Consider the following 27,237-nt stretch of genomic DNA (forward strand, 5'->3'; position numbering starts at 1 on the left):
CTGAAGGTTTCACCTGAAGCATCCATGGTGTGCCCCTGCTCAGTCCCTCTGAGTAAACTGTACAAGTCACCACCCCTCAACCCAAGCCTGTTCCTGAGTAATGGGAATGACTTGGTTCATAAATCTACATAGACAGTGTGTCTGTGTCTGACCCAGCTAAGTCCTCATGGCACTTTGTAATGTGGAGACACTGGGTTAGGCGACACTAGGTTAAAGAACTGTTGTGCCTATTAATTGTCCAAGGAAGACTGCCTATCTCTCACCAACAGAAGGGCACATCTTTAACCCTGGTGACTCACTATCTGATTTTGGCTTTCAAAGGGAAGGGGTTTAGATTCCTTTTCTCATCCCTGTGACCAAATATCTGACAGCAAGCAGTTTCAGGGAGGGAGGGTTTATTCTGCCTTGCAGTTCTAGGTGATCATTCCATGGTGGAGGGAAGCCATGGCAGTGGGCAGGGAAGGCAGGCTGGACTGCTTCCATGGCGTCCACACTCAGGAAGCAGGGGATGAATGCTCAGGGCACACTTCCATCATTTTATTCAGTCCACAGCCCAAGGGATGGTTCTGTCCACCTCTGTTAACCTAATTACATCTAATAGTCCTGCTCCACAAGCTAACTTAAATTATATAACCCCTCAAGGCTTGTCTCTTAGGTGATGGTAGATCCTGTCAAAGTGACCCCATTAACCATCACAGATGGAATCAAAGATTTGATAAATACCAGTTAAATCTGAAGTTTATTTACTTATTATATAAAATGGTATCAAGAACTTCCTTGGGAAGTTACTGCCTTCTTCCCTTTGTAGAGCAGTAATCATAAAAGGGACTGTGAAGGCAACCAGACCTGTACTGTCTCAACATTGTCATGGGAATATATGGCTTCCCATTCTCACAACAAATCCTAGATTAGTCTGTTGAAAAGAAAGTTTTAATTTCTGGTTCATGGCTTGAATTTATTATTGATTGCTTGGCCCTGTTGCTTTGGGCCTGTGAAAGGACGGGACATCTTTATGGGCAATGTGGCTAGGGAGACCTAGTCACCTAATAGCAGAGAGGAAGCAAGAAGGGAGAACAGGGCCAGGATCCAAATGTCCCCTACCTCAATAAACTAACCTTCCTCCGTTGATCCCACATCGTAAAGGTTCTGCCAACTCTCGATAGGGCCATGGACTAGGAACTGAGGCTTTAATGCATAGGCCTTGGGACACTGAAGGACAAAATAAGAGCAATAACCAAATGTATTTGTTCAACAAATAGTAGCATCTCTTGTGTGCTTGTGGCTGAAACACAGAAGGGAATGTGAGGCTTGCAATCTCACCACAGAGGCAAACACATTTGGGTGATGGACCCTGCAAAGTGGAAAGGCTGCTCTGTTTTGCTCGTTGGAGGCTGTCTGAATAGAGACCCAAGGAAGGGAAATAATGAACCATAGAGATGCCAGGGGAGGTGCATACCAAACCCAGAACAACAACAGTGAGGTACAAGATGAAGATGAATTAGAGGAGGCAGCAACCCAGGGCTCATGAAGCAGGAATTAAAGTCAGGAAGGAGCCAGGTGATTTGGGGTCCTATCTGTCTCAGGGTTTCTTCTAAATATGCTAGAAATCTACTGGAGGATTTGAGCTAGGAACTTGTGTCACTTAATTCTGGTTTTTTAAGTTTTATTTTACGTGTGTGTGTGTGTGTGTGTGTGTGTGTGTGTGTGTGTGTGTGTGTGTGTGTGTGTGTGATGTGTGTCTGAGGAGGCCAGAGAGGGTGTTATATCTCCTCCAGCTGGAGTTGTATGTGGTTGTAAGCTGATCAATGTGGGTGTTGGGAAATGAATTCTGGATGCTTTGGAAGAGCAGTGAGTGTTCTCAACTTTGGAGCCACCTTTCTAGTCCCCAGATTTAGACTTTTGAAGTCACTCTCTAGCTGCCATATACACTGATGAGGAGGCCACCGTGGGTGAAGAGACCTTGCAGGTGAGGCTAATGCAGCTTGGACCCTGAGGAAATGGTGGATGTGGTTAAAGGGAGCCTTAGTAATAGATTTTTGAAGTTAGGTGTCCATCCAGGCAAGAATAAAGATATTCTAAAAAAGACATCTGTGCCCTCCTTCCTTTTGGACCTGAGACTCCTGGATAGTGATCCCCAAGAAACCACAACTGCCCCAGGAATCTCATGCTAGTGCAGTGAGACAAGGAACTTATGTCTGGAAAAGAGACCTCAGAGTTCTGATCGCTTCTCAGATCACTTTGCAGAAAAGCCTGGAGCCGAGATAACAAGGGTCAGTAGTGGACTGGCCTGCACATCAGACATTGCTACTCAGCTATGCACACCTCTAGCTTCTCATTTAAACCCCATGTTAGGACCTAGAAAACGGACTTGGGGCAGGGGTCACTCGCTGTCTTTATTTGTCCTTCTTCCCAATGTGTCCATATCAAATAAGTCTCTCCTTTCGGCTTTTCACTATTACTTGCCTATTTAATTGGCTAATTGAGAACAGGGGGCTACACCTAGCTTGTGAGGGTTGCTAGGGTACATGAACTGACTCCAACAATACTGATAACTGGGCAGGCAGGAATTGGTGGCAGATTCAAAGTGTTTATTAGGCATCTTCAGAAATAAAGCCAATAGGATGTCTGGTTAACTACTCAATTTTGTTTTTGCAATACTGGGGATAGGATCAAATTGAGGGCTTTGAGCATGGTAGACAAGCTTGTGATGCTGAGCAATACTTCCAGGCACTAAACAGTTAATAAAACTCACACACCCTTTACTACACACAAGGTAGGTGGGCACTGTGTCTGTTGGTTTCACACTCCATCCCCACCACTTTGTCTGCTGTGCTCATCACAGTAATACTTAGGAGGGAAAAAGTCTTAAGACATGCAGTGTCACAGTGGTCAAGGGAGGAACCAACCTGTCCCTAGAGGTACCTCCTTCCACTCTTGTTCCCTTAGCCCTGTCTATAATCCCTGCATCCTTAGCTCCTGCCTACTGTCACAGGCCGTGCTTGCAGAGCTGGGTGTGGGCAAACATGCCTCCTTCTCTAATACCACTGTCTGTCTTGCAGGTTCCCTTTTCCAAGATGAAAACCTCTTGGGGTTAGGACTTTATCTCAAAACTTATGTTTATTTTGGCAGCCAGAGCTCTATGGCTCGGGAACCACTGCAACTGGCCTGTGAGGCTGACCCCAGGGACTCCCCAGCCTCTGTGCTGCCGTTGCCTCTCTGGGAACTCTTCCATTTAATCAGCAGCTGAGCCAAGGAGAGAGATGAGCCATCGTGGCTGCTCCTGAATCCCCCCCCCCCCGCCCCCGCCACTGCCTTTGCACAGCTGTTTTGTCCTGTTTGATTTTGTAACCATGGGGTACAGGAGACAATAGAAAATATCTGGAATATTATGAAGCCAAACAAGAGAAGAGCAGCAGGAACTTGAGGGAAGCAGCAACTGGTTTTTTTATAGTAACAACAATAATAAAGCGAATCGTTTACAAGGAACAACACCCTGGATGCTGAGAGAAGTGGGCCTGGTGCTGAGCACAACAGCTCTTGTCCATGCCTCCTGCTGCAGAACTGTCAGAAAAGGCACACCTAGGGCCTGTGCTGGGAAGAAAGGCAGGAGCTCTGGAGGCTTCCCAGTACTCCTCCCCTTAAGGTTTTTGTTTGTTTGTTTGTTTGTATGTTGACTGTTTTGCCAGGTCAGGAATTGAACCCAGAGTTTCATACACACTGAGAGATATCCCCAGTCAGCCCTTGGTGGATATTTTGCATGAAGCTGTTGGCATCTGATGTTTGTAAGCTCAGGTCTTTGTGTGTGCATGCCTCCCCCCCCCCCCACACACACAGAAAGAAGGGGAGGGGGAGAGATTCTGCCTTTTGTCACCAAGATTTAGATCAGTGTAAATGAAAGTTGACTACATAGAGGGCTTGTGACTATATGGCATGCTGACCTGGACCCAGCCACAGTGGTTCTAATACATAAGGGTCGGAGGAAGAACTGAGCCTTCCTAGAACTTTCCAAATTTTTGCTGATGTCAGAACCTAGTGTGGCCCTTTGAGAGCCATCAGTTCCAAGTATTTCTTTTTTTCTCCACCAATACAAAGTCTCCAATACCTGTTGAACAGGGAACACTGAAATCAGGTCAATGTAGTCAATACTTGGTAGCACATCAGGGACTAGGAGAATGGATCTGGGATGGGTGCTTTGTGTTGTCTTGTATAGCGGGTCCACACTAGCTTTCTTGGGGTGAGATTTACTTCTAAGGTTAACATGCATGTGAGCCACCCCAGGGCTTCTTAAAGTAGAGAGTGCTGGGCCCCTCCTGCAGGCACCAGATTGGAGGGATCTGGGTGACACTGTTGGCATTAAAGCTGCTAATCTTCGGACCACACTTTGAGAACCCCTACTTTCTGTTATTGCATCTGAGGGTCCTTTATATCCTTGTGGTGGTTTGTTAATTTAAAATAAACCTGGCACGGACAGCCTGATGCTGGAGTAGCCTGCTCATTGTTTACTGTTATTTCATTATGACTCGTGTGCATGTCTTAAACATTTACCCTTTTACAAGAGGCGGCGATGATGTGAGTTTCCGAGTTCCTTCCCACGTGTTCCCGGTTGAGTCTGTAGAGCTCTAACAGCTGACCCGGATTAGAGACGGTAACCAAACTGCTCCCCCAGGATGGTGGATGTCCATGTTCATTAGGATATTGACTCACATCCAAGGAATTGCCTTGCCCCAGAGTCCTGCCACCTCATCAGATTTTCCATGAACCTAGTGTTGGTCTTCAGGAAAGGCAGGATGGGGGAAGGTGTGTTTTTGAGCCAGATGGTGTTACCCTGAGAGGAGCTAACCCAGCTCTGCTACTGACAGTGGGATCCTGAGCTCTTGGTGGTCTTCTTGCTTCTACCTAAACAGAAAAGGTCTGACTGTGGAACAGATGCCCACCCAGGAGGCCACTGTTCAGACCCTTGCTTCCCCTTCACAGATTAATACTAGCTTGATAACTCAGGGCTTCTAGAAGCCCTGGCAAGCCAAAGATGTTACAAATGCTTCCCAAAATGTCCCTTCTCTGCAAAGACTTGGACCATGCCATCTAAAATTTCAAGTCTCACACCATCAATTGTCTGTCCCTGCTCCTTTACCATTTACCTGCATGCATACTCTACAGTTTGCTCATTGCTATAGTTTGGTGCTGAATGTCTTAAAATGTCCACATGGTAAAGGCTTGGTCCCAACCTGACACTACTGGCAGGTGGCAGAACCTTTGAGAAATGTGGCCTATTCAGGGACTTAAGGTCATTTAGGGTATACCCTTCAAGGGATTTGAACCCTGGTTTCTTTCTTGCTTGAATATTTATGCACTCTTGTGTGTGTGTTATTCACCCCTTCCTCCCACATCTCCCAACCATGCATTTTCTTTCTCTCTTGCAACATGGTGAGGGAATTTGCTCTGCCATGAACTGTCTCCATGATATTCTATCCTCCCAAATGGGCCAACTATGCATCAATGAAAACTTGTAAATCTATGAGTAAAAACATCTTTTCTCTGGTGCTGGAGAGATGGCTCAGCAGATAAGAGCACTTGCTGCTCATACAGAGTTCATGGGTTTGGTTCCCAGCTCCCATGCCATCTCATAACCATCTGTAACTCCAGTTTCAGGGGATCTAATGTCTTCTTGCTTCTGCAAGCAGAACACACACACACACACACACACACACACACACGGGCAAAACACAAACACATAAAAATTTAAAAATAAACCTCTTGTCTTTGTAAGTCATTATGTTACCGCAGGTGTTTGTTGTGGTAATGGAAAGCTAACATACTCACTGATCATCATAGAAGCCCACTTTCTCTCCACTATGACACAAGCCTACAAGAATGAGAGCCTTTAGCTGCTTTGTGCATTGGCATTCCCAAAGCTAGAGTGGTACCTGCCAGACACTCAACACTATGAATGTGAAAAAGCAGAATGTCATGAAGGACAAGTCTCCATCTGAAAAATAGTTCATGTTATAAAGACACTATAGAAAGGAAGCTAATACAGGGGAAAACAACACTATAGCTCCCTCCCCCCTTTATATATACAACAATATAGTAATAATGAGTAATATAGTAATTAACAAAATTAGAAAAAGAATGGGCACAGGGCTAACAGGGTGTGGGCTAGGAAATAAACTCCAGGCATCACAGTGAATTGGCTGATCTCAGATTTGTCTCTCATGAGTGGGGTAATTTTACATAAGAAGTGTATCCTTTTGGTGTCTCAGTTTTCCATTGTGCTAACAAAATAAAGCCTTAGTTTACAAGATTACTATGGAACTAGTATGGTAATTTGAATAAGAATGGCCCCCTTCGGCTTACATATTTGAATGCTTAGTCTTCAGGGAGTGACACTATTTGTGAAGGATTAGGAGGTGTGGCTTGTTGGAGTAAGTAAGGCCTTATTGAAGGAAATATATCCCAGGGATGGACTTTAGGATTTCAAAAGCTGGCATTAGGTCCAGTTCACAGATTAATACTGTGAACTGATAACTCAGGACTTCTAGAAGCCCTGTCAAGCCGGAATGTAGCTCTCAGCTACTGCTCCAGCACCATGGGTACAGCAGCCATGATGAAAATGGACTAAACCTCTGAAACTGTAAGCAAGCCTCCAACGAAATGTTTCCTTTACATACATGGTCGGTCCCCTGGAGAAGGGGAAAGGGTCAAGATATGCTGAGCAAAGTGGGAGCACGGGAAGAGGGGGGAGGGAGCTAGGAGAATGAAAAGGGGAGAAGAGGAGGGATGCAGAGGACATGAGGGAGCAGAAAGTTTGAGACAGGGGATGAATAGAAGATAACAAGAATGGAGATATAATAGAGGGAGACATTTTAGGTTTACAGAGAAATCAGGCACTAGGGAAATGTCTGGAGATCTACAAAGATGACACCAGCTAACAATCTAAGCAACAGAAGACAGGCTACCTTAAATGCCCTCCCCTGATAATGAGATTGATGACTGACTTATATGCCATCCTATAGCCTTCATCCAGCACCTGGTGGAAGTAGAAGCAGACACCCACAACTAATGACTGAACTGAACTGAAACCCAGATTCAGAGATGGATGAGGGAAGAGCAAAGGGGTCCAGACCTGGCTGGTGAAACACACAGAAACAGCTGAACTGAACATCGGGGAACTCTTGCTCCCCAGACTGATAGCTGGAATACCAGCATGGGACTGATCCAAACCCCAGGAACATGGGTTTCTGTGAAGAAACCTTGGAAATCTACAGGACCTCCTGTAGTAGATCAGTACTTATCCCTAGCATAGGTGTAGACTTTGGGAGACCATTCCACATAGAGGAATACTCCCTGAGCCAACACACATGGGGGTGGGCCTAGGCCCTATCCCAAAGGATACAATAGACACTGATGACACCCTATGGAAGGCCTCATCATCCAGGGGGAGCAGAAAGGATATGTGATAGGTAGGGTTTTAGTTGGGGGGGGGTAGGGGAGGACTGGTGGGAGAAGGGAACTGGGATTGTCATGTTTCTAATTCAAATAAAAAAAGTTGAAAAAAAAAAGAGTTGCCTTGGCCATGGTGTCTCTTCACAGCAATAGAACAGGGACTAAAACAGTTAGGGAGATGACTCTGTTGGAGCCAAAGCTTCTAAACTTCCCAAGGACAAATTGAAGATGACTTAGTTCGTAACACCACTCCTTCCCCTGCACACAATATGGAGATCCGTGTTGATGCCTCCCACAGTTTGGATCTTAATGTCTCACAAATGTTATGTTTTAGAGGCTTGGTCATGAGCCTGTGATACTATTGGGAAGTGGTGGAACCTTTGAAGGCTGGAAGTTGGGAATTACAACCCTGAACGGGAAGGATATTGAGAACACAGCTGGGTCCTCCCTCTCTCCCTCCCAGCCCACCTCTGCTTCCTCATAGCATAATAAATAGCTTTGCTCCAACACATGTTCCTTGCCATAATATTCTGCCTCACCACAGGCCCAAAATCAATGACTCCAGCCAACCACAGACGCAAGCCTTTTAAACTGGAGTTATGCCACTTTTCATCTCTCAACATTTTTTTTTTTAATTATTGGAGATGAAATCTTGATGTATAGCTCAGGCTGGCCTAGAACCTAGGCTGACCTTGAATTTAGGAACCTCCTGCTAAAGCCTCCCAAGTTCTAACATTAAGGGTGTGTACCATCACAACCAACTGTTTCTCCTCCCTTGTAATTTACTCTCTCAGGCATGTTGTCACAGAAAGATAGTCCATACATGAAGTGCCTCTGAAAAGTGTAATGAACAAGAAGAAGTGACATGAGCCCTGAAGGGACCTCTCTTCAATATTGAAGGGAAGAGCCATAGAGAATGACTCTGGAGCCATGGAACCAGCGACTGGTCCATGCTTTGGCATCTAATGAATCACCAGGTTTCTTGACCAGCCAAGCATTGTGGAAGGACCACAGTTCGTCACCAGGGACAACTCTAGACTCATGCCAGCACATGGGTGACAAGGCAGATTTAGTTCCTCTATATCTATCACCCCACAGTTTGTTGGTCTAGAAATGCAAATCCTTTCCCTTTGTGTTTTTTCCCTTACTTTAAAATATTATTGTCTTTTAATGAGCTGCTCAAAAGCCCAAGTTCTAAGAGCACCTCTGAGTTACTCATCATTGAGTCCTCCAATATGTGTCATGTACACATTACATTTCTTTGTTTTTCTTGTGTTACCCTGGGATAGTTAAGACAAATGGAGGAGAGAGAGTTATCTTTACCTCCTCTGTAAGGGCAAGGCTACTTTTTTTCTTCATCCTCTAAAACAACTTAAATTCCAACTATGTTCCTAATTCTGCACCTAGAGGGGTGCAGGGGGAGAGGGGGAGAGGGAGCCACCTGTAAAGTCATCAAGGTTTTTAGATCTCAGCGCTTGAAAATCAAAGAATCTTAGAGAGATTCAGACTTCCTCATTTCTGAACATGGAAGCTAAGTGCTGCCAAACAGAACCCCAAACTCAGTGTCCCTACACTCTTCTCACTCCTATAACACCCAGTGTTGGGGGACTGTGGCTGCCAATTCCTTGGATGGCCTTAGGATGATCAATGAAGAAAAATCTCCAAGCATTGCTCATAGGAGGTTTGTAAGGGCAAAAACCTTAAAATATTATAGTCACTTCCAATCTTATCGAATTGAGCAGAAGGCTATTGTTGGTTCTCACCAGGAAGACTGAGAAATTTAATCTCCCGAGGGGGAGGATCCTATGAATATCAGCTAACAATATTTGCCACAATACCCTGGACCATGTGTCAGGTCTTAATTAGGATTCATCCCACCCTCAACCATGCATGGCTCAGCCCTTGCCTAGCCATGGCCAGTCCCTTTCCTAATCATGACACACCCTTCCCTAACCATGGCTCAGCTCTTTCTTAACCATGACATAATCTCTTCCTGTTTGTGACAAGGTTTTGATCACAACCATCCATACCAATCCCACCAAAGACACTTGATCTGAAGTCTTAAAGACTAGGCCAAGAATTAGTCTCTGCTCAAGAGTGAAACAGGAAGTTTCTTTAGCCCCACAGTTTTCAACCTAGGGGTCAAATGACCCTGCCATAGAGATTGCATATCAGATACCCTGCATACCAGAAATTTACATGATAATTCATAACAGTAGCAGAATTACAATTATGAAGTAGCAACGAAATAATTTTATGATTGGGGGTCACCATATCATGAGGAACTATATTAAAGGGTCAAAATGTAAGAAGGTTGAGAACCACTGCCTTAGCTGAACCAGCGCTGGCCTTCCCAAAGCACTCAGGCTTCTTATGATGTATATATGGAAAAGCTGAGGTTAAACTTCAGAGCCAACTTCCAATTTCATAAGACTCACTTTTTAAACTCACAGTACCCAAGGGAATTTGATAAGCTATATATGATGCAGCTTATAAACATTCTCCCCTAAGTTGCAGCTCTGAGCCTTGAAGGCCACCCGATGCTGAGCCTGTGGTCCGTTCCCAGCACCACAATAGCCTCGTGGCTGACCTCATCTCTTTATACTAGGAGTCCAGTGGCTGAACAGCTGCTGGGAAAATGAACTCATGGCTAGACTAAAGTGGCAGTTTTATTGCCAGATGCAGTGTGGACTACCCACAGTCCAAAAATATCACTGAGCCATGTGTTCTAACTGAGCCCTATTTTCTGACGCCACATAGCACAGCTTGACAACCAAAAAGAAAACTTCAAAATATTAAAAAGATTCTTCTTCAGTCCCAGCATCATTTCCTGCTGTGCCTTTCCTCTCCTTGCCCTGACTTTCCTCTTAGGCAAACTCTCCCTTCCAGCCTGTGAAGGTGCCACCCTTCCTCCTCCTTGAACTGTCCGCACCCCAGCTAGAACCATTCCCTTTCCTCCTCCATAGAGGAAGAACTCCCCTCTACCTGGGAATTCTTCTCCAAGTGAAGCTGCTTTTTAAAAAAAAAAAACCTACAGAATCAAACTTATAATTTCTCTCCTTGTCATCTCACCTAAAAAAAATCAAAACAAACATAAACTCCATCATGGCCAATTAAACACAACACAAAGCTTGATCTATTAACCATTTCTCAGTGGTGTACAGTTCAGTGACAATAAATTCATTCATTCATTGTTTACCCATGACTGCCATTCTGTTTTTGTTTTTGTTGCCATGATAAAAAACACCCTCACCATAAAGCAACTGAGGGAGAAAGGGTTTATTTGGCTTACAGTGCCACAAATTCATCACTGTGAGGAAGCCAAGACAAGAACTTGAAGTGGCTCATCATGCCAATAGTAAAGAGCAGAGAGAAGAATGAATGTGTGCATGCCTCTAGTGCTTAGCTTGCTTTCTCAGTTCTGATATGTTTCAGAACTTACATGCAGGGGATGACCTGCCCAAAGTAGGCTGGGACTTCCTACATCAGCTAACCCACTAAATCCTTCGGGGAAATACCATAGGCCAATCCAATGAAAATCATCATTGAGACTTCCCCTGTGACTCTACAGTGTGTCAAGTTGTCAATTAAAACTAACCATCACAACCACTACACGTTTCCTCTTGTAAAACTGGAACTTTAGGCCATCAAGCAATAACTCACACCCCCTGCAGCCCCTGGACATGACCTTTTTCTGTTTCTATGAATATTCTCCTTTGGGTACCTTATGCATGTGAAATCCCACAGCACATATGTTTTTCTAACTGGATAGTTTTTCCAACATTGTGTCCCAAAGGCTCATCCATGATATAGTCTGTGTCAGAATTTTCTCCTGTTTTAAGTTGACTTATTCTCCCACCATATGTGCGCACCACACCATACTGCATTTGTCCATGGACAAACACCTTTTGGCTCTCAGAGGTAATGTTGCTGTGAACACAAGTGTGTAGGCATGGGTTTGAGTACCTGCTCTAGCTTCTTCTGATTCTATATCCAGAACTGAAATTCTTGCATTACATTTTAAGCTGGGGGAGAAAACACTGTTCTGTTTTTCCCTATGAAATACAAATTTCCTCTGACCACCAGCAGTGCACACGAGTCTCCACTTCTCCACAGCCCCAGGAGCATTTGATATTTCCTGACTTTGGGTGGGATTGTTTTTAGATTTGTATTTTTTAAATTATGTGTGTTCTACATGTATGCATGTACCCAAGGAGAACAGAAGAAGGTGTCAGATCCTCTGAACTGGGCTTACAGGTAGTTGTGAGCCATCCAACACAGGTGATGAGAGCCAAACTTGGGTTCACTGTCTATGCTCTTAATCTCTGAGCCATCCCTCTAGCCCTATTTTCTGATTCTTGAAAACCATCAAATTAATGGATGTGTTCAGTCATCCCCTTTATCCTCATAAGAACCCCAAGGGGGCTGGAGAGACTGCTCGATGGTTAGGAGCACAAGCGGGTCTTCCAGAGGGTTCACATTCAGTTCCCAGCACCTACATGATGGCTCACATCAGTCTGTAACTCCAGTTACAGAGGATCTAATGCCCTCTTCTGCTCTGCAGGATCCTGAGTTCATGTGAGACACATAAGCTCCCACAACTCCACAACATACATATAAAATAAAGATAATAAGAACCCTGAGGATTGCTATTTCCATTGCATAGATGAGGGTACATCTGGGTATGGAAGGTAAGCACAAAGAATGATGGAGAAGCAAGATGTGACCCCAGGCCTAACTGAAGAACAAGTGTCCATATCATAGTACTGAACTTTGCTTGTCTCTTCTTCCAATGAAGGACCCTTCAGTAGGAGTTGTGTTCTCTATGGAGATGATGGGGCCCTGAAGATGGCAAAAGTTTACCATGAGTAAACTATTGTGGGAATCTCCTTTGGTTCTCAGCCTTGAATTTCCTGGGCTTCCTCCAACTAGCACAGAAGGCTTTGCTCTTGTGGAGCCCCTTGGGGTACTCCTTGGACTCCATACATCTCTTGCACATACAACAACACCACTGCATGCTCTGTGTATGTGGCTTCCCACAAGCAACAAGAGCTGTCCACAACACAGAATTATCCCACAGCCTCATGTCTCACTGACAACTCTGCTTCCCCGGTCCACTAGAGAAGACTTGCTTGCTTGATTCTAACAGACCTAGTGAGAATCCTGACTCAAGAAACAACAGTCCTCTAGTACGATGAAGGATGGCACTTCCTTCCAGGCCAATTGTAATGTGTTCCCTTGACCAAGAGGAATAGTAACATAGAGGAAACAGAGAAGCCATCTGAAAATGGTCACACCAAGGCCATACAGAGAATGAAAAGATGGTGGACTTTGGCCTAACACCAATATCCCCAGTATCTTGTCTCTGACCCAAAAACATGATATGTTTTGGAGTCCTCTCACCAGCTGGTCTGAATACAGCTGCCTGGAGATACTCACCCATAACCCTTGAGGAACAGCACTTCTACAAGGCAACAGTGCACTACTATACAACTCTTTCAGCTAAGGCTCAAGGATCATTATGAAAGATAGGGAGGGAAGAGCAGGGAGTTTGATGTAAGTTGTGTCTCCAAGGAGTGTCAGAAGCTACACCCATGCAGTCACCCATATGACTACCCAAACATGAGCTGAGCAAGGACAACAATAGACATGCTCAAGTAGACAGAGGAATGCCCACAAGGCCCCAATCTTACACAAAGAACTACAGGCAACCGAGGAATGCTGACAGATGGAGAAATAATCTTCCCCAGCAAAGAGCACATCAACTGGTTATCCAATGCCAATGAGCATCCTTGAAAACACACATGTAAGTAACACCATACAGAAAGAACAGCTTGTATTTAATGTCTTTAGGAATACACTTACTCATTTATGTATGTAACAACAATTAATGGAAAAAGAGGTCATGAATTTGAAAGAGAGCAAGCAGGAGTATATGAGAGGGTTTTGAGGGAGGAACGGGAAGAAGGAAATAATGTAATTATATTGTAATCTCAAAACCTGAAATACATACATACATGCATGCATACATGCATGCATACATACAAAGGCAATGGTGTTGCTGCTCTGTTCAATCAATGTCCAACCCTGTGTTTGAGGTCCCCAATTGGACATCCTGTGTGCTCAGCTTCTTGACTCTTCAGCCCCCTTCCTTTCTAATTCCAAAGACAGACATAGTCACATGTTTCCTTGGTCTCTATGTAGTTCTAAACTAAATGTTGGTTCCACGTCTCCAAAGAGCTGATAGAATTCCATCCTATGCAAAAACTTACCTCTGTATTTTTGACATTTTCTAATACAGTCCAGTGATTATGTAACCTTAACAGACCCTGGCAGGAAGAGCAAGACAAGCTGAACTTTGGTCCCCTGGGACAAGTGGTTTCAGTTATGGGCACCCAGCTGTATCCCAAACACAGAGCACTTCTACTGTAGTGTAGCTTCCAAGGTAGACAGGGATCCTCGGGAGGCTCTGATGAGACAAGCTGAGGACTGGGAGAACTCCCAGGCACAGACAAAGCTAACACTAGAAGCACACACTGCACCCTCCAGCCTGCACACTTGTATCAAGTGCATGCACGTGTATGAGTGTGTCTATATGAATACATTCACTTATGTTTTTATCCAAGCATCATTATCCTGGGCCATCTTGACAACAAGCATATGAGGAGGCAAGGGCAGGGAGGACCCCAGGGCCACCCACATTCACCTTTGTTCTGAATCAAGACAACCCTTGCAAACGATCTTTTAGAAGACTCCCTCAGCATCCAGGCACAAGCAAGTGAGCATTTTAAATATGCTGTACCAACATTTAAAGTTGTGTTAAGAGATGAAATGTTGTAGTTAAATATATCCTTTTTGGCTTTCCCATAAACTGCCCCCCGCCCTCCACCTCATTTTAAAAATTATCCCTTTGATAATTTTGTAGACTGTATTTTGGCCACATTCACCCCTTTCCTAACTCCTCCCACATAACTCCCCTACCCAGTTGGTGGCCTACATTTTAAAATCATGTCAAGACAGTAGATGTTGCCCAACTCTTGGATGTGTGGCCTTCCGCTAAGAAATACAAGCTGGGATTGTGAGGCACATCCCCTAAATCTGATACAATGCTACATTTGTTACTAACTCTTGCAAGTGGATGCTGTGTTTTTTAGTAAGTATAAGAAAGGCAGAGCTTGCTAAAGCCAACAACCCATAGCTAGATACACTCACATTTCCTCCCCCAAACTGAAAGTTTTCATACCCGCCCCCCCCCACACACAGCCATAGAAGATGGACAAAGTCTGATTACAAGTACCAATAAAACTGGCAAGCAGAGGAATTTGCCAGAGACTGGAGGATCTGCCCTGTGACAATGAATACATAATCAAACGTCAAGCTTTTACTTCTGCTCAGAATAGATTCAAATCTATTGTGGCAGGTTTGAGGAAGAGTCTAAAACTGTGGCGCATCTGCCAGACCAAGATGAAATGGAGGGCACCTAAACTGGGTCATACAAAGGAATTATCCCCCTAGGAGGCAATTCCTCAACACTATACATAGATATTCCTCCACCTGTGACAGAGTTACATCCAGATAAACTACTTAATGGTCATTCTACTTATCTGGTCACTTCTTATGATTCTCTCTCTCTCTCTCTCTCTCTCTCTCTCTCTCTCTCTCTCACACACACACACACAGAGAGAGAGAGAGAGAGAGAGAGAGAGAGAGAAATTAATAAGAGTCTGAGGCCAGTCTGTGACTACCATATCCCCAGTTTTAAAATGCTTATCAAATTGCTTGATTTTAAGAATAATTTGATAACATGTTCAAATGAATTATGGCACATTAAAATAAGTGCTTACTACTAATAAAATGCTAAGTCTCTATGTCCAATTCCATTGTAAAAGTTAAAAGTCAGCAGGGCATTAGAAAGAGTGCATGCTGGGAGGCAGGAGGCAGAACACCTCGTCCCTCAGGTAACCAGATAACATTAAGAATGATTGATCCCTGTCCCTGCCATGAATAGACATGCCCTGTTAGGAAGTGCTGGAGAGGCCATATAAGGGTATCAGGTACCACCTGCTGATATGTGGCTAATGTCAAATGAACAGCCCTATGGACTAAATTATGATCCTCAGAACCACGGGGTGAAGCACCGACCCTCAGTATGACTAAATTCTGAAACAGGGCTTTGATAAATAGAAGTAAATAAGGTTAAATGAAGTCATAAAGGTGGGTCCTAACCCAGTGGGACTGATGTCCTGACAACAAGAAGAGGACAGGGGCATAAAAGAATGGTGTGAAGGCAGCCATCTGTATGCCATGGAGAGCCCGCATCAGAAACCAGACACCTGTAGACAATAGGACCTGGACCAGTGGCCTCCAGGACTGTGAAACAAAAGTTGTTTTTAAGGTCTGAGATACACAGACCTTGCAGCATTTGGGAATGAAAAAGTGCCATGAGCAAAGTATTTAAAATGGTATGGAAGTATTGGGTAGACAAGAGAAGGTACTTGGTTAGGGTTAACTACTTGGTCTTCCGAGAGGGGAGTGGTACACAATCAATTTATATCATAAGGGTATTTCATACATTCACAGTTAAACAAAAGGTAGTTATCAAACATGTGAAAGAGAAGCACACACTTCAGCCCATACTGTTCAGACACAGAGCTTCTATTATCTGCGCTCATTCCTTTCCAGTAATTAACCACTCAACATGGTACACAGGAACCTCTCAAGTTCTCAGCCAGTTGCTGGAGGATACAGTTTGGAGACCCAGGCTCAGCACAGCATAGCACAGAGGCTTCTGGGGGATCCCAGAAGGGCAAGATGAGGCCTCCTGAGCCAAGGCAAGAAGACAGCATAAGATGAAGAAGAAGCACACTCCAGGAAGAACTATGGTGGGAACTATGGCCACCTGGGAAAGCAGGAAGGAGCAACCGTGCCAGCCACACACTTCTCTGTAGGTTCACATTTTCTACAGCCCCAGCCAGGCTTGAGCCTGACTCAGTTACACCACAAGCAAAACAAGAATAACATTGTCTTTACCCAGAGATTCCATCATGGAACCAGTCTTAAGGGGCAAAGTGCAGACATCCATTGGCTGAGTTTTAAAATCCTGTTCTCTGATCTGTTTAGAAGACTGATAAAGTAAAAAAAAAAAAAAAAAAAAAAAGAAATAAAGAAAGAAAAATAATAATTATAGACTGCAACATGTAAAATAAAGGTTGATTAGCATCATACCAGATTTTAAAGGACCTTATTAAATCACTTAATCAAGGCAGTCATCATATGTGTTAAGAAACTTGAGTCACCCAGTTCAGTCATGTAGAGCCATGGCAGAGGCCAAGGTCACCCATAACTGAGACTTCATGGTAACCGGTTGGGAACATCTGGATTTTACGATATTAGATATGATGTCAATCCTACTTGACTCCCCATCAGTGTTTCTGTAACTTGAAGCATTTGAGCATATGATATTTTCTTTGGTTAATACAATATTGGGGACCTCCCAGTGTGTGATAGCAGATAACACTGGAGACACTCTGAACACTTCCTCCATTAGACAAGTACTCTGCCTGCACCTGAAGAAAGGTTTCGTTTTGTTTGTTTTTGAGACAGGGTTTCTATGTGTAACCCTTGCTGACCTGGAACTCAGTCTATAGACCAGGCCAGCCTCTAACTCAGAGGAACTCCTGTCTCTGCCTCCCAAGTACTGGGATTAAAGGAGTGTGCCGCCACCACTTAGCAGAAGGAAGGTTTCTCTGTGAAACCTTAAGAAACAAAGGGCAATTCAGGTTTGACTGAGAATAGAAGAGAAAGGAAACCTGCATGTGAGGTGAGGAAGAGAAGGGAAGAAAACCTGTGTTTCTCCAGCATTGTGTGTATATCTCTGTACTGTCTAGACTAGAAAGCAAACCGCCTGAGTGGGCAAGACGCTTAAAGACAATTATTCTCTCAGCTGCAGATAACTTGGAGCAGCCTGGAAGCTCTTGCCCTTGGTATGCCTTGTTATAACATTCTTAACCCTTTTCTAAATGCCTTCTGTCATAGGCAACCTCAAAACTTACCTTAAAAAAACATATTGAATACATTCAAGAAGTCAGTTTACACGAAGAAAGGCAAAAGAAAATATGAAGCTTGTGTGGGGACACAGGTAAATCCTTCAGACTAGAAGTCCCACAATACATCATCTCCTTGAACCATTGTGAGAACTGTAAACTTACCAACGGTGTCACAGGGTTCATCTTTGTGAACGCAGAAATCTGTCCTGGGGGGAAAAAAGATACAGTCAGTATCTATTTTTTCAGGAATAGGAGAGGAAAATATACCAATATTGGCTAGTACTCCTGAGATGTTGTCACTTTAATTTGGACAATTAACAATGACAGTAAGCCCAGTTACCACATAGAAGAGTCCCATTTTAGGTTTTTTTTTTTTTTTTTTTTTTGGCATTTATTTGTAAGGAGTGCATGCATTGCCATTGTATATATGTAAAGGTTTGTGGTGGGCTGAGGGAAAATGGCCCCCACTGGCTCATAGAGAATGACACTATTAGGAGGTATGGCCTTGTTGGGGTAGGTGTAGCCTTATTGGAAGAGGTGTGTCACTGGGTGTTGGCTTTGAGGTTTTAGAAGCTCAAGCCAGGCCCAGTGTCACTTTCTCTTCCTGCTACCTTCTGGCCCAGATGGAGAACTCTCAGTTCCCTCTCCAGTACAGTGTCTGCCTGCATGCTGCCATGACAAAAGTGAACCAAACCCCTAAAACTGTAAACCAGCCACCAATTAACTGTTTTCCTTTATAAGAACTGCTATGGTCATGGCATCTCTTCATAGCAATAAAACCCTAAGACAGTGTATGAGGGAGTCTGTTCTCTTCTTCTACCAGGTAGCTTGTAAAGACAGAACACAGGTCATCAGGCTTGGTGATAAGTACCTTTACCCACTGAAACACCTCACTGGCCCAGGACATCCCCTTTACAGCTGAACTTCTCCACACTTAACAATTGGAAAGAAGTTATTCTTTCAAGAGTTGAAAACATTAAAAGGTATTTTTTGATCAGAGATAATTAATTACTCATCAGCTGTAGTGGTATCTCAGGCCACTCAACTTGGAAAGCTGCAAGGGTTATTACTTACATCCATGGAAAGGCAACAGAAAGCCATTTTGAAAACTGGTGTGCAGTTGAGGATGAGTGGGAAAGCAAAGGTACAAGGCCTGCTTTAGCCCTGGTTCTGCATGTCCCGTGGGTTCATGATCACCTCTCCTGATGAAATGAAGGGCTGTGCCCTGCTTTTCCATCAACAAACACCCCCAAACTTCCCTCTACAAATTCCCACAGTTATTAAGCAATCACAGCGCACTGGTGGGACCAGTATCCTGGCTAGGAGAAGGGCTAAAAGAGGAGAGTGGCAACCCCAAAGCAACCATGATTCATTTACCTTAAAGTATATAAATAAATAAATCCTAAAACTGTCTTGATACTAAGCACAGGTGTGATGGCAGCTGGTAGCCCTGGTCCCAGCTGACCTCTGCTGGCTGACACTACAGCATCTCCACTCTAGCATTCACTACCCTCTGTTAGTCCTTTCACTCTAGTCATGTTGACTCACAGCGATCACACTGGGAACAATGTCAGAGTTTGTCCCTCTCCTTCCATTCCATCCATTGCCATCTGTGTTCACTATTCCACTCTAATCCCCAGTGCGCTGTGTGTTAAGGGGCAAATCATGCATGTGTACATCCCTCAGCCTACTGCTGCTAGGCATGGATCCTGAAGATCCAACTTGCCCACTCACACCCACAGGCCGTGGTTCTGCAGGCTAAAGGTTCTGTTTGACGTCTTGATGCACAGATTCCCAGGTATGAGCTGACAACTGAGCATCTTGGGACAGAGTCACCTCACCAAGCACACTGGGCATCCTGCAGGGGAAATGACAGGGCAGGTGGCATGGGTTGGAGTAAAAGCTTAGAAGGTGTGGCCGGAGCCAAAGTGGGTAGACAACTCACAGAGAGTTATATCTGCCACTTGATGGGTTTTGCCTCTGGACATTTCTAAGTTTTTCATAAGAAATATGTATATTTTGAGTTGTCAAATTATTTCAATGTTATCATTTATCAATTGACAGGAAAAAGTGTACATATTTACCCAATGCAAATATGATGCTGCAAGTATACATTGTGAAATGATCAAACCTAGCTAATGGAAATGTCCATCACATTTGGTACTAGTGTTGGGGTTTTGTGGGGTTTTTTGGTTTGTTTGTTGGTTGGTAAGAATACTTAAAACCCACTTTCACAGTGATCTTCAAGCATATGCCACTGTGAATTGTACAGTAAATATCTAGAACTCAGAGAGAAAAATAAAAGTCTTTAAGAAGACCAACTCTTGTGGAAAAACTTTTAAGCCCTTTATTATCATGATTCTACCCCCAAGCCAAACCATTTTTTGCAGAAATTAAGTGGGGCTAACATCCTAAGTTGTCAAAGCAAGCCTCCTGTCCTCTCATTGCTTAGGTTCCCTGATTACTAAACAGTAAGCAGAATGGGCAGGGAGAAAACTGAAGGTGGGGTGATGAGGATTGGGACTTGCAGAGGTATCCCAGCAAGACCCTCAGCCGGGCCTGCTCGCTTGCTTGCTTGGGTGTCTCCCTGACTACAGAAGCACCGAGGTGGACTGGGGGAGAAACGCTGTGTGCCCATCTTCCTTGGTCAAGCACAGGACCAAAGTTAAAGCCACTCAGGCTGGAGCCCTGGTCTTCTGTGTGGCCTTGGTTGGCCTCCAGCCACAGTGCACATGGTGGCTGTCTACAGCCTGGACACACACAGCTGTAGAAAAGCTGACTGCCTCTGCTAGCCATGACATCATGTTCACATCCTCTCTAGCAGCCGGTGTCAAGGCGAACAGCTCCCAGGCTTAGCCACAGACCAAAACAGAGAAAGAAAAGGAAATCCTCACCCTGGTCAGATTCGAGGCCAGAATACAGGGATGCTGTCCCTTGAACCACGCCTGGCCTCTTACATTTCCTATTAGACAGAAAGGATAGCTCTGGAGGGTGGTCACTGTCTTGCACCCCATTTCCTTGCAGAACACCAGCCCACTATTATCTCAAGCGCAGTAATTGCAGCCCCAGCTTCAAGTTATCCACCAGGCTACTCAGCCAGCTCCTTTCCCATCCACCCCAGTGCTGCTGCTGAGTCAACATTTGCAAGGACATCCTCTGGGGATATGGCTGAGCAGTGATTCATTCACTGAGCTGCTCCAAGAACAAGGACTGAAACAACCCTGAGGTATCATTGTGAAATAGAAAAAGAAAAGTGCCCCTAGGTGTGTGTGTGTGCGTGTGTGTGTGTGCGCGCGCGCGTGCGCGCGCGCGCGCACACACACACACACGCATGGGCATGCTCGGGCGTGTACATGGTGTGGGGTAGGTCAGAAGATGATTTTTGGGGATCTTCCTTTATTTCTCTCTACCTCACTCTTTTGAGACAGGGTCTCTCACCAACACTGAATCTTACCAATTGGACTACAGAAGCAAGCCACCTAGCCCCGACCTGATCCTACTGACTCTATTGCCCAAGTGCTGGAATAACAGACATGTACTACCTTTCTTGGTGTAATGGCTGGTTTTGTGTCAAGTTGACACAAGCTAGAGTCATCAGAGAGGAAGGAGCTTCCACTGAGAAAATGCCTCCATGAGATCCAGCTGTAAGGCATTTTCTCATTTTGTGATTGATGGGGGAGCACCCAGCCCATGGTGGATGGTACCATCCCTCAGCTGCTGGTCCTGGGTTCTAAAAGGCGGCAAGCTGAGCAAGCCATATGAAGCAAGCCCGTAAGCAGCTCTCCCCCCATGTCCCTTGCATCAGCTCCTGCCTCCAGGATCCTGCCCTGTTTGAGTTCCTGTTCTGGCTTCCTTCAGTGATGAACAGCAATGCTGAAGTATAAGCCAAACAACCCCCACCGGCCCCCAACTTTTCATGATGTTTTGTTGCAGCAATAGACATCCTAACTAAGACACTTGGCTATTTGTGGTTTTTATAAATGACCTAACCCAGAAGTTTTGCCAACTCTGATTTTGATGACATTTATTTTCTCTGGGGAAAAAAGGTGCTTTTCATTTCCAAAATAAGACCCCTTCCAAATGCTTTCTCTCTCCCTTCTGGAGGTCCCACTATACCTTGGCCACAACTGATGCATTGTCTACTTGAAACGAATGAGTTCATTTGCAATATTCTCACCTCAGAACATCATTAGGAAGATGGGTAAGTTACAGACATGTTCACTAACTTCTCATGAAAGCAACTAGGAGGAAGGCAAAAAAGTATTTTTAAATATGGTGTCAGGAGGGAATCCCCTAAGTTAATAATATTTTTAATAAATACCAGAATTCTTAAGTTTTATACTGTTTATAAAAACCACTTTCAAAGTAGGGACACTTGAAGTTTAGCTGAAAATTCCAATTCTGGGGTTGTTTAAAATAAGCTCCTCTCCAGGAAGGATTTTTAGAGCTAATTTAATTATACCTGATTAATTTCATATAGGAAGCTAATCATAATAATTTATGGTTATGCATAAACATAGCACCACTAAACTCCTGCTCACTTACCAAGTAGAATCCACTCTCAAAATATCTGTCCTTCCCCTACCACCTCAATCCTTTAGGTATTCTATAGAAAGTCCCATAGTTGCCTGATGCCGTTCCCAAGTAAGTGATGGCAGTTTCTGGCTAGGAAAGATGGGTGCCCAGCACTTCTAAGAAGGAGCACCAGGAGGTGCCAGCACTCACTGGCTGGCAAGTCCAGGTCTGCAGCAGGCATGCCAACTCATGGTCCTACCATAGCCATCATTCAAATGAGACTGTGCCCAAAGCATCCCAATAGATGTTTAACCAAATCCCACATAGTAGCAAATATTCTCATGGGGAAGGAACCACATGTTTACAGAGCACTTCTCAACCCATGGGGCTGGCAGCTGTTGAACTTTCTAAAGGAGGGAGCAGGCATCTGTCTACAGCCTGGTAATGACAAGGTATATGTGTTCTCTCTCTCTCTCTCTCTCTCTCTCTCTCTCTCTCTCTCTCTCTCTCTCTCTCTCTCTCTCTCTGTGTGTGTGTGTGTGTGTATGTGTCTGTCTGTCTGTCTGACTCTGTGCATGCATGCATCCACACATGCATGTGCATATGTGTGTGGGTGTGCATTTACATGTGGAGGCCAGAGGTCAACATCAGATGGTATTCTTTCTACGGCCTGTATCTTTTTCTTTGAGACAGACTTCCATTGGCCTGGAAACTGTTACTTAGCATAGGTTAGGCTAGTCATTGAACCCCAGGCAGCCACCTAGCCGGTCTCTGTCTCACCTGTACTGGAATTACAAGCTGTGACCCCTCATTTCTGTGAGTGTGTGAGTGTGTGTGTGTGTGTGTGTGTGTGTGTGTGTGTACGTGCGCAAATGAATGTGTGTTTATATATGTCTGCATGTGTGTTACAATTGTGTCCCCAGAACAGAAATGGTGAAGCGTCAGTTAATGTGATTTTACTTTGAAAGGGTCATTGCAGGCATAATCCAGTTAAGAAGTGGTCACAAGCTGGGTGGTGGTAGCCTATACCTTTAATCCCAGCACTTTGGAGGCAGAGGCAGGCAGGTTTATGACCTGGTAGACCAAACTAGTCTACAGAGCTAGTTCCAATGTCTCAAAAAAATAAAAACAGTGAACTAAAAAGGTAGTCACAATGGATTAAGGTAGGTCCTACTCCAAAGACTGAGGTCCTCTTAAGAGGATAATCTGGACACAGGACAATCTGGACATAGAAAGAAACATGGACAGAGGGCCATGTGATGATGGAAGGGAAACTCAAGTGAGATGTCCACAAGCCAAGGCCTGTCACGGGTGGCAATAGCCACCAGAAGTAAGAAAATAAGGAGTGACTCTCCTTTTGAGGATCTGGGGAGAATGAAGCCTTATCAATATCCCAATTTTGAATACATAGGCTTCAGAATATAAGGGGGTAAATTTCATTATTTAGGGTCACCTGCTTTTGGATAGTGGCTATAGGAATGCAGTTGCTTGTGGCTTCAGAGGCTACCCTGGATTTCTGCTTTGTATTTCTGGGCCCCTTGTTCTAGAAGGATAACCCCAGTCCTGCTGGGGACCTTTACCCATGTTTCAAACAGAGTCTTCATGTGACATCCATGGGCATCCAGAAGATGGGAGTTTTCTGGGGGGTTCCCACTGCCCTGCAAGGCTGTGCAGGTTGTCAATGGGCCCACCTAGAGCTCCTCCACAGACAACTCACAGCACTCACTCTCCTCCATACCAGGTGGCCCAAGTTCATTGGCAGCACCTGAAATCTCTGTTAGCACCTCTCTTGCTAGCCTGCTATTGGGGGAAAAGGAGGGGAAAAGGGAGAAGTACATGGATTTATAGACAGTTCTAAGTCTCCAGTTGCCTAGAATTTCAGTATTCTTCTAATATTGCCAACAGGGCTAATGACGGCTAGCACTGTGGATTAGGCACTAGCTCATTATTTCTTCAGCCCTCAGGGGCTGGACCAACAACAACCCCCATTTGACTATTGAGAACCCAAAGCCCAAGCAAGTGGACATAGGCTTGACTTCCACATCTGGATTGCTATCATGTTCTCAAAAGGTTACTGCCTTTTCCCTCCTGCTTACCAGATCCAAAGTCGGCTCCAGGCTTACCTGGTCACAAACACAGCAGCATCTACAGAAGGCGAATCATCTTTCCCACCTGGTACCTGGTTATTGCCAAGGTACCGTGCACCCCCATACTCCTCATTCTGCCAGTGACAGAAGCTCTCCAGGGAACGCTCACCATGGTGCCCAATGGATAACTTGGCCTAAAAGAAATAGAAGGGGGTAGTCAGAGTAAGTGTCATCTAGGAAGCCACAGTTGCCACCCAGACTCCTATCGTGGAAGGGAGATGCTCTTAAAGACACAATTTGATGACTCTCTGCCATGAGATAAAAGCCTGGAACCAAAGGATGCTCAGGATGCCTCAAGACCACCAGGGAATTTATCCATAAATTCAATGATGACTGTCATTAAAGCAAAGCAATCTACTTCTCAGAAACATAAAAATCTATAACACCCAGTGCACTCCCTCGATGTGACTGCTTCACCTTCTTATAGGTAGCCCTGGCTTGAAGGGAGGCACTCAGCTGAAACAGCAAAACAGGGCTATGCTGAGTCCCAATGGGGCAGGAGCTCCAAGAGGAAAGTCACACTTCTGAGACTTCCCCCAGCTTTCCACTTGTGTAAAGTCATATGCCAGACCTTCCAGCAACAGGGGAAGTGTGTGAGCCCCTGGCTCAGCATTCTCTTGAGATTCTAAGCAGCCTGCATACTACCATGGTTCTAACCTCAAGACTTTCTTCTCTTACAATCTTCAAAGCCAGGTGCCATCTTCAAAGCCAGGAAGGTGAACAAGTCAGTTCTCCTGAAGCCCTCCCTAGTAGTCACAGTCAGGGGGAACTTCCAAACCCATTAAGTTCTCAGGGTGCTCTGAAAGGCACCTAAGGAAACTCACCGGGCGTTGTCTCAATAGGACCAGCTTGGTGACTTGAATGTTAATTTTAATCCCCAGGCTCTGGTGCTGAAACATGTTGTATACCTATTAACAGAGAAAAATAAAGATACAAATATCATTCTTTACATACAACAGTGTTCTGGATGGTGGCTTGTAACAGAGAAATGATACTAAAGAAATCTGTATAAACTATGAATATTAGATTAGGCATTAGTCAATATTGATCTATAGCTCGTTAACAAATATAGTGTATAAATGCACAATGCTAAAAATATGGAAAATTGTGCATGTGAACTCTATACTACCTGATCAATTTTTCTATACCTTTAAAACTGTTCCAAAATATACAGTATTGTTAAAAAATTAAATGCAGTTTGTATTCTTCTAGTATGAGAAAATCTAAAAATAATAATTACATATAACTCAAATTTCAATATCAATAAAGTACGATTTAAATAAGAATATATTTCAGAATCTATTAAGGTTTTCTAGCCTAGAGGTGATGGCACATGCCTTTAATCCCAGCTTTTGGGAGGCAGAAGCTGGTGATCTCTGAGTTTGAGGCCAACCTGGTCTGTAGAGCAAGTTCTAGGGCAGACAGGTTTCTCTATTACCACAGAGAAACCTTGTCACAAAAGAAACCAAAAACAAACAAGGTTTTCAGAGACCAAAAATGCTCAATAAAGGTGAACCCAGGGCCAGAGAGAGCTCAGCAGGTGAAGGCGTTCGCTGCACAAGCCTGACGACCCACGTCAACCACCAGAACTCACATTAACCCCCACTACCTCCCAAAACCCAGATACAGCGGCACAAGTCTGTAATCCCTGCTCTCCTGCAAGGTGACGGCAGGCAGAGACAAGAGAAGCACTCAGGCCAGCTAGTTTGGAGGATTCAATGAAGCAGAAACAAGACAGATCCCGCTTCAACAAGGTAGAAGGGAAGAAGCAAATGGAAGATGTCCTCTGACCTCCATACATGATTGTGGTACAAGCATGACTGTATTCACACATACATGATGCATACATGCACACACGCACACACACACACACACACACACATTCTCAAAAGAGAATTCATACCACCCACAATGTATATAATAGAAAGTTCTAGAATCACACACATGGGCATATATCTAAAGGTAATAATCAGCACAGGTGGGCAGTGATCCACTTGTTGCTCTTCCAGATGACCTAAATTCAGTTCCCAGCACCCATGTCAGACAGCACACAACTGGATGTAACTCGAGTTCCAATCTGATGCATTCTTCTGGCCTCTGCAAGCACTCACACATATGTGACACACACATACATACTCATAAGTAAAAATAAAATTTTGAAAATATACATGGGTGATTTTTAAACAAAGAAATGGATCTTAGGTAATTCTGGCAGAAAAGTCAAAACTCCCACCTTGGGCTTTCAGGCAGAAGGACCAAAGGCAAAGGAGAGACAGACACTTGTGATATCCCAGCCTGTGTCATGTTTAACCCTGTTGGTATCTGTATCTTTCCCATGGACGAAATGGGCTCTTGTAGATGAAGGCAGGAATTAAAGACTTGAAGCCTATTAGCAATATCCTGACTCAAAGCCAGGCTCATCTAGCCAAAATGTCCATCTCTTGCTGTGTTCCCCTAAGTCCTCATTCTTAAATAAAGGCTGCCACTGAAGCAGATCATAGTGACAGAAAGGTGCATGCTTTTCTCAAGTCCCCCCTTTGTGGCCATTTGGTATCCCCCAAATACACGTACATAAAGACTTGGCTCCTAGTGAGAAGTCTTTAGGTGCTGGAGTGGGTCTGTGGGTCCCCAAGCTTGTTTTTCTGTCTTTTAGCATCAACATTTGCACCACCATTGTCATCTTGTGCTTTTGCCAAACTCCAAAGTAGTGTGTCTGCCAGAATCAGACCTGAGCCTCCCAATCTATGAGTTCAACAGAACTTTTCTCTATGAAGTTCTTGTTTTGGGTATTTCATCATGATGGCACAAGACCTACTTAGGTACAAACATGTCTCTAGCCAATAGGACCAACTGTTAAGGGTCTCAACATCAAGAAGTCCTAGGAGGTCTTCTGAGAGGAAGAATGAAAGGAAAAGCAGGAAGGCAGAGGAAGCGGTTCACATAAATGAAGAAGCACTGTATGTGAGGCCCCAGGTCAGCACAGCCAGCCTGAGTTCCTCTCTCGTACTACAGTGAACGCGGGCTCTGAGAGCTCTGATGGGCAGCAATAAAGGTGCTCATAAATGTAGGATATGGAGGGAACAGGG

The 27,237-nt window shown here is 44.4% G+C and overlaps 1 protein-coding gene across 1 annotated transcript in view; it reads right to left on the reverse strand.

Annotated features, from left to right (window-relative positions):
* The window catches only part of Adamts17 (ADAM metallopeptidase with thrombospondin type 1 motif 17), a 307,289-nt gene that overhangs the window by 208,038 nt on the left and 72,014 nt on the right, over positions 1-27,237 (reverse strand). Inside the window, exons 5-7 of the mRNA XM_027408107.2 lie at positions 24,976-25,059; positions 24,128-24,285; positions 17,652-17,695 (exon numbers count right to left, since the gene is read on the reverse strand). Coding sequence (XP_027263908.1) covers positions 17,652-17,695; positions 24,128-24,285; positions 24,976-25,059 — 286 coding nt within the window. The remainder of the gene's footprint in view (positions 1-17,651; positions 17,696-24,127; positions 24,286-24,975; positions 25,060-27,237) is intronic.

The sequence above is a fragment of the Cricetulus griseus genome, chromosome 3, assembly GCF_003668045.3.
Source record: "Cricetulus griseus strain 17A/GY chromosome 3, alternate assembly CriGri-PICRH-1.0, whole genome shotgun sequence".
NCBI lineage: Eukaryota > Metazoa > Chordata > Mammalia > Rodentia > Cricetidae > Cricetulus > Cricetulus griseus.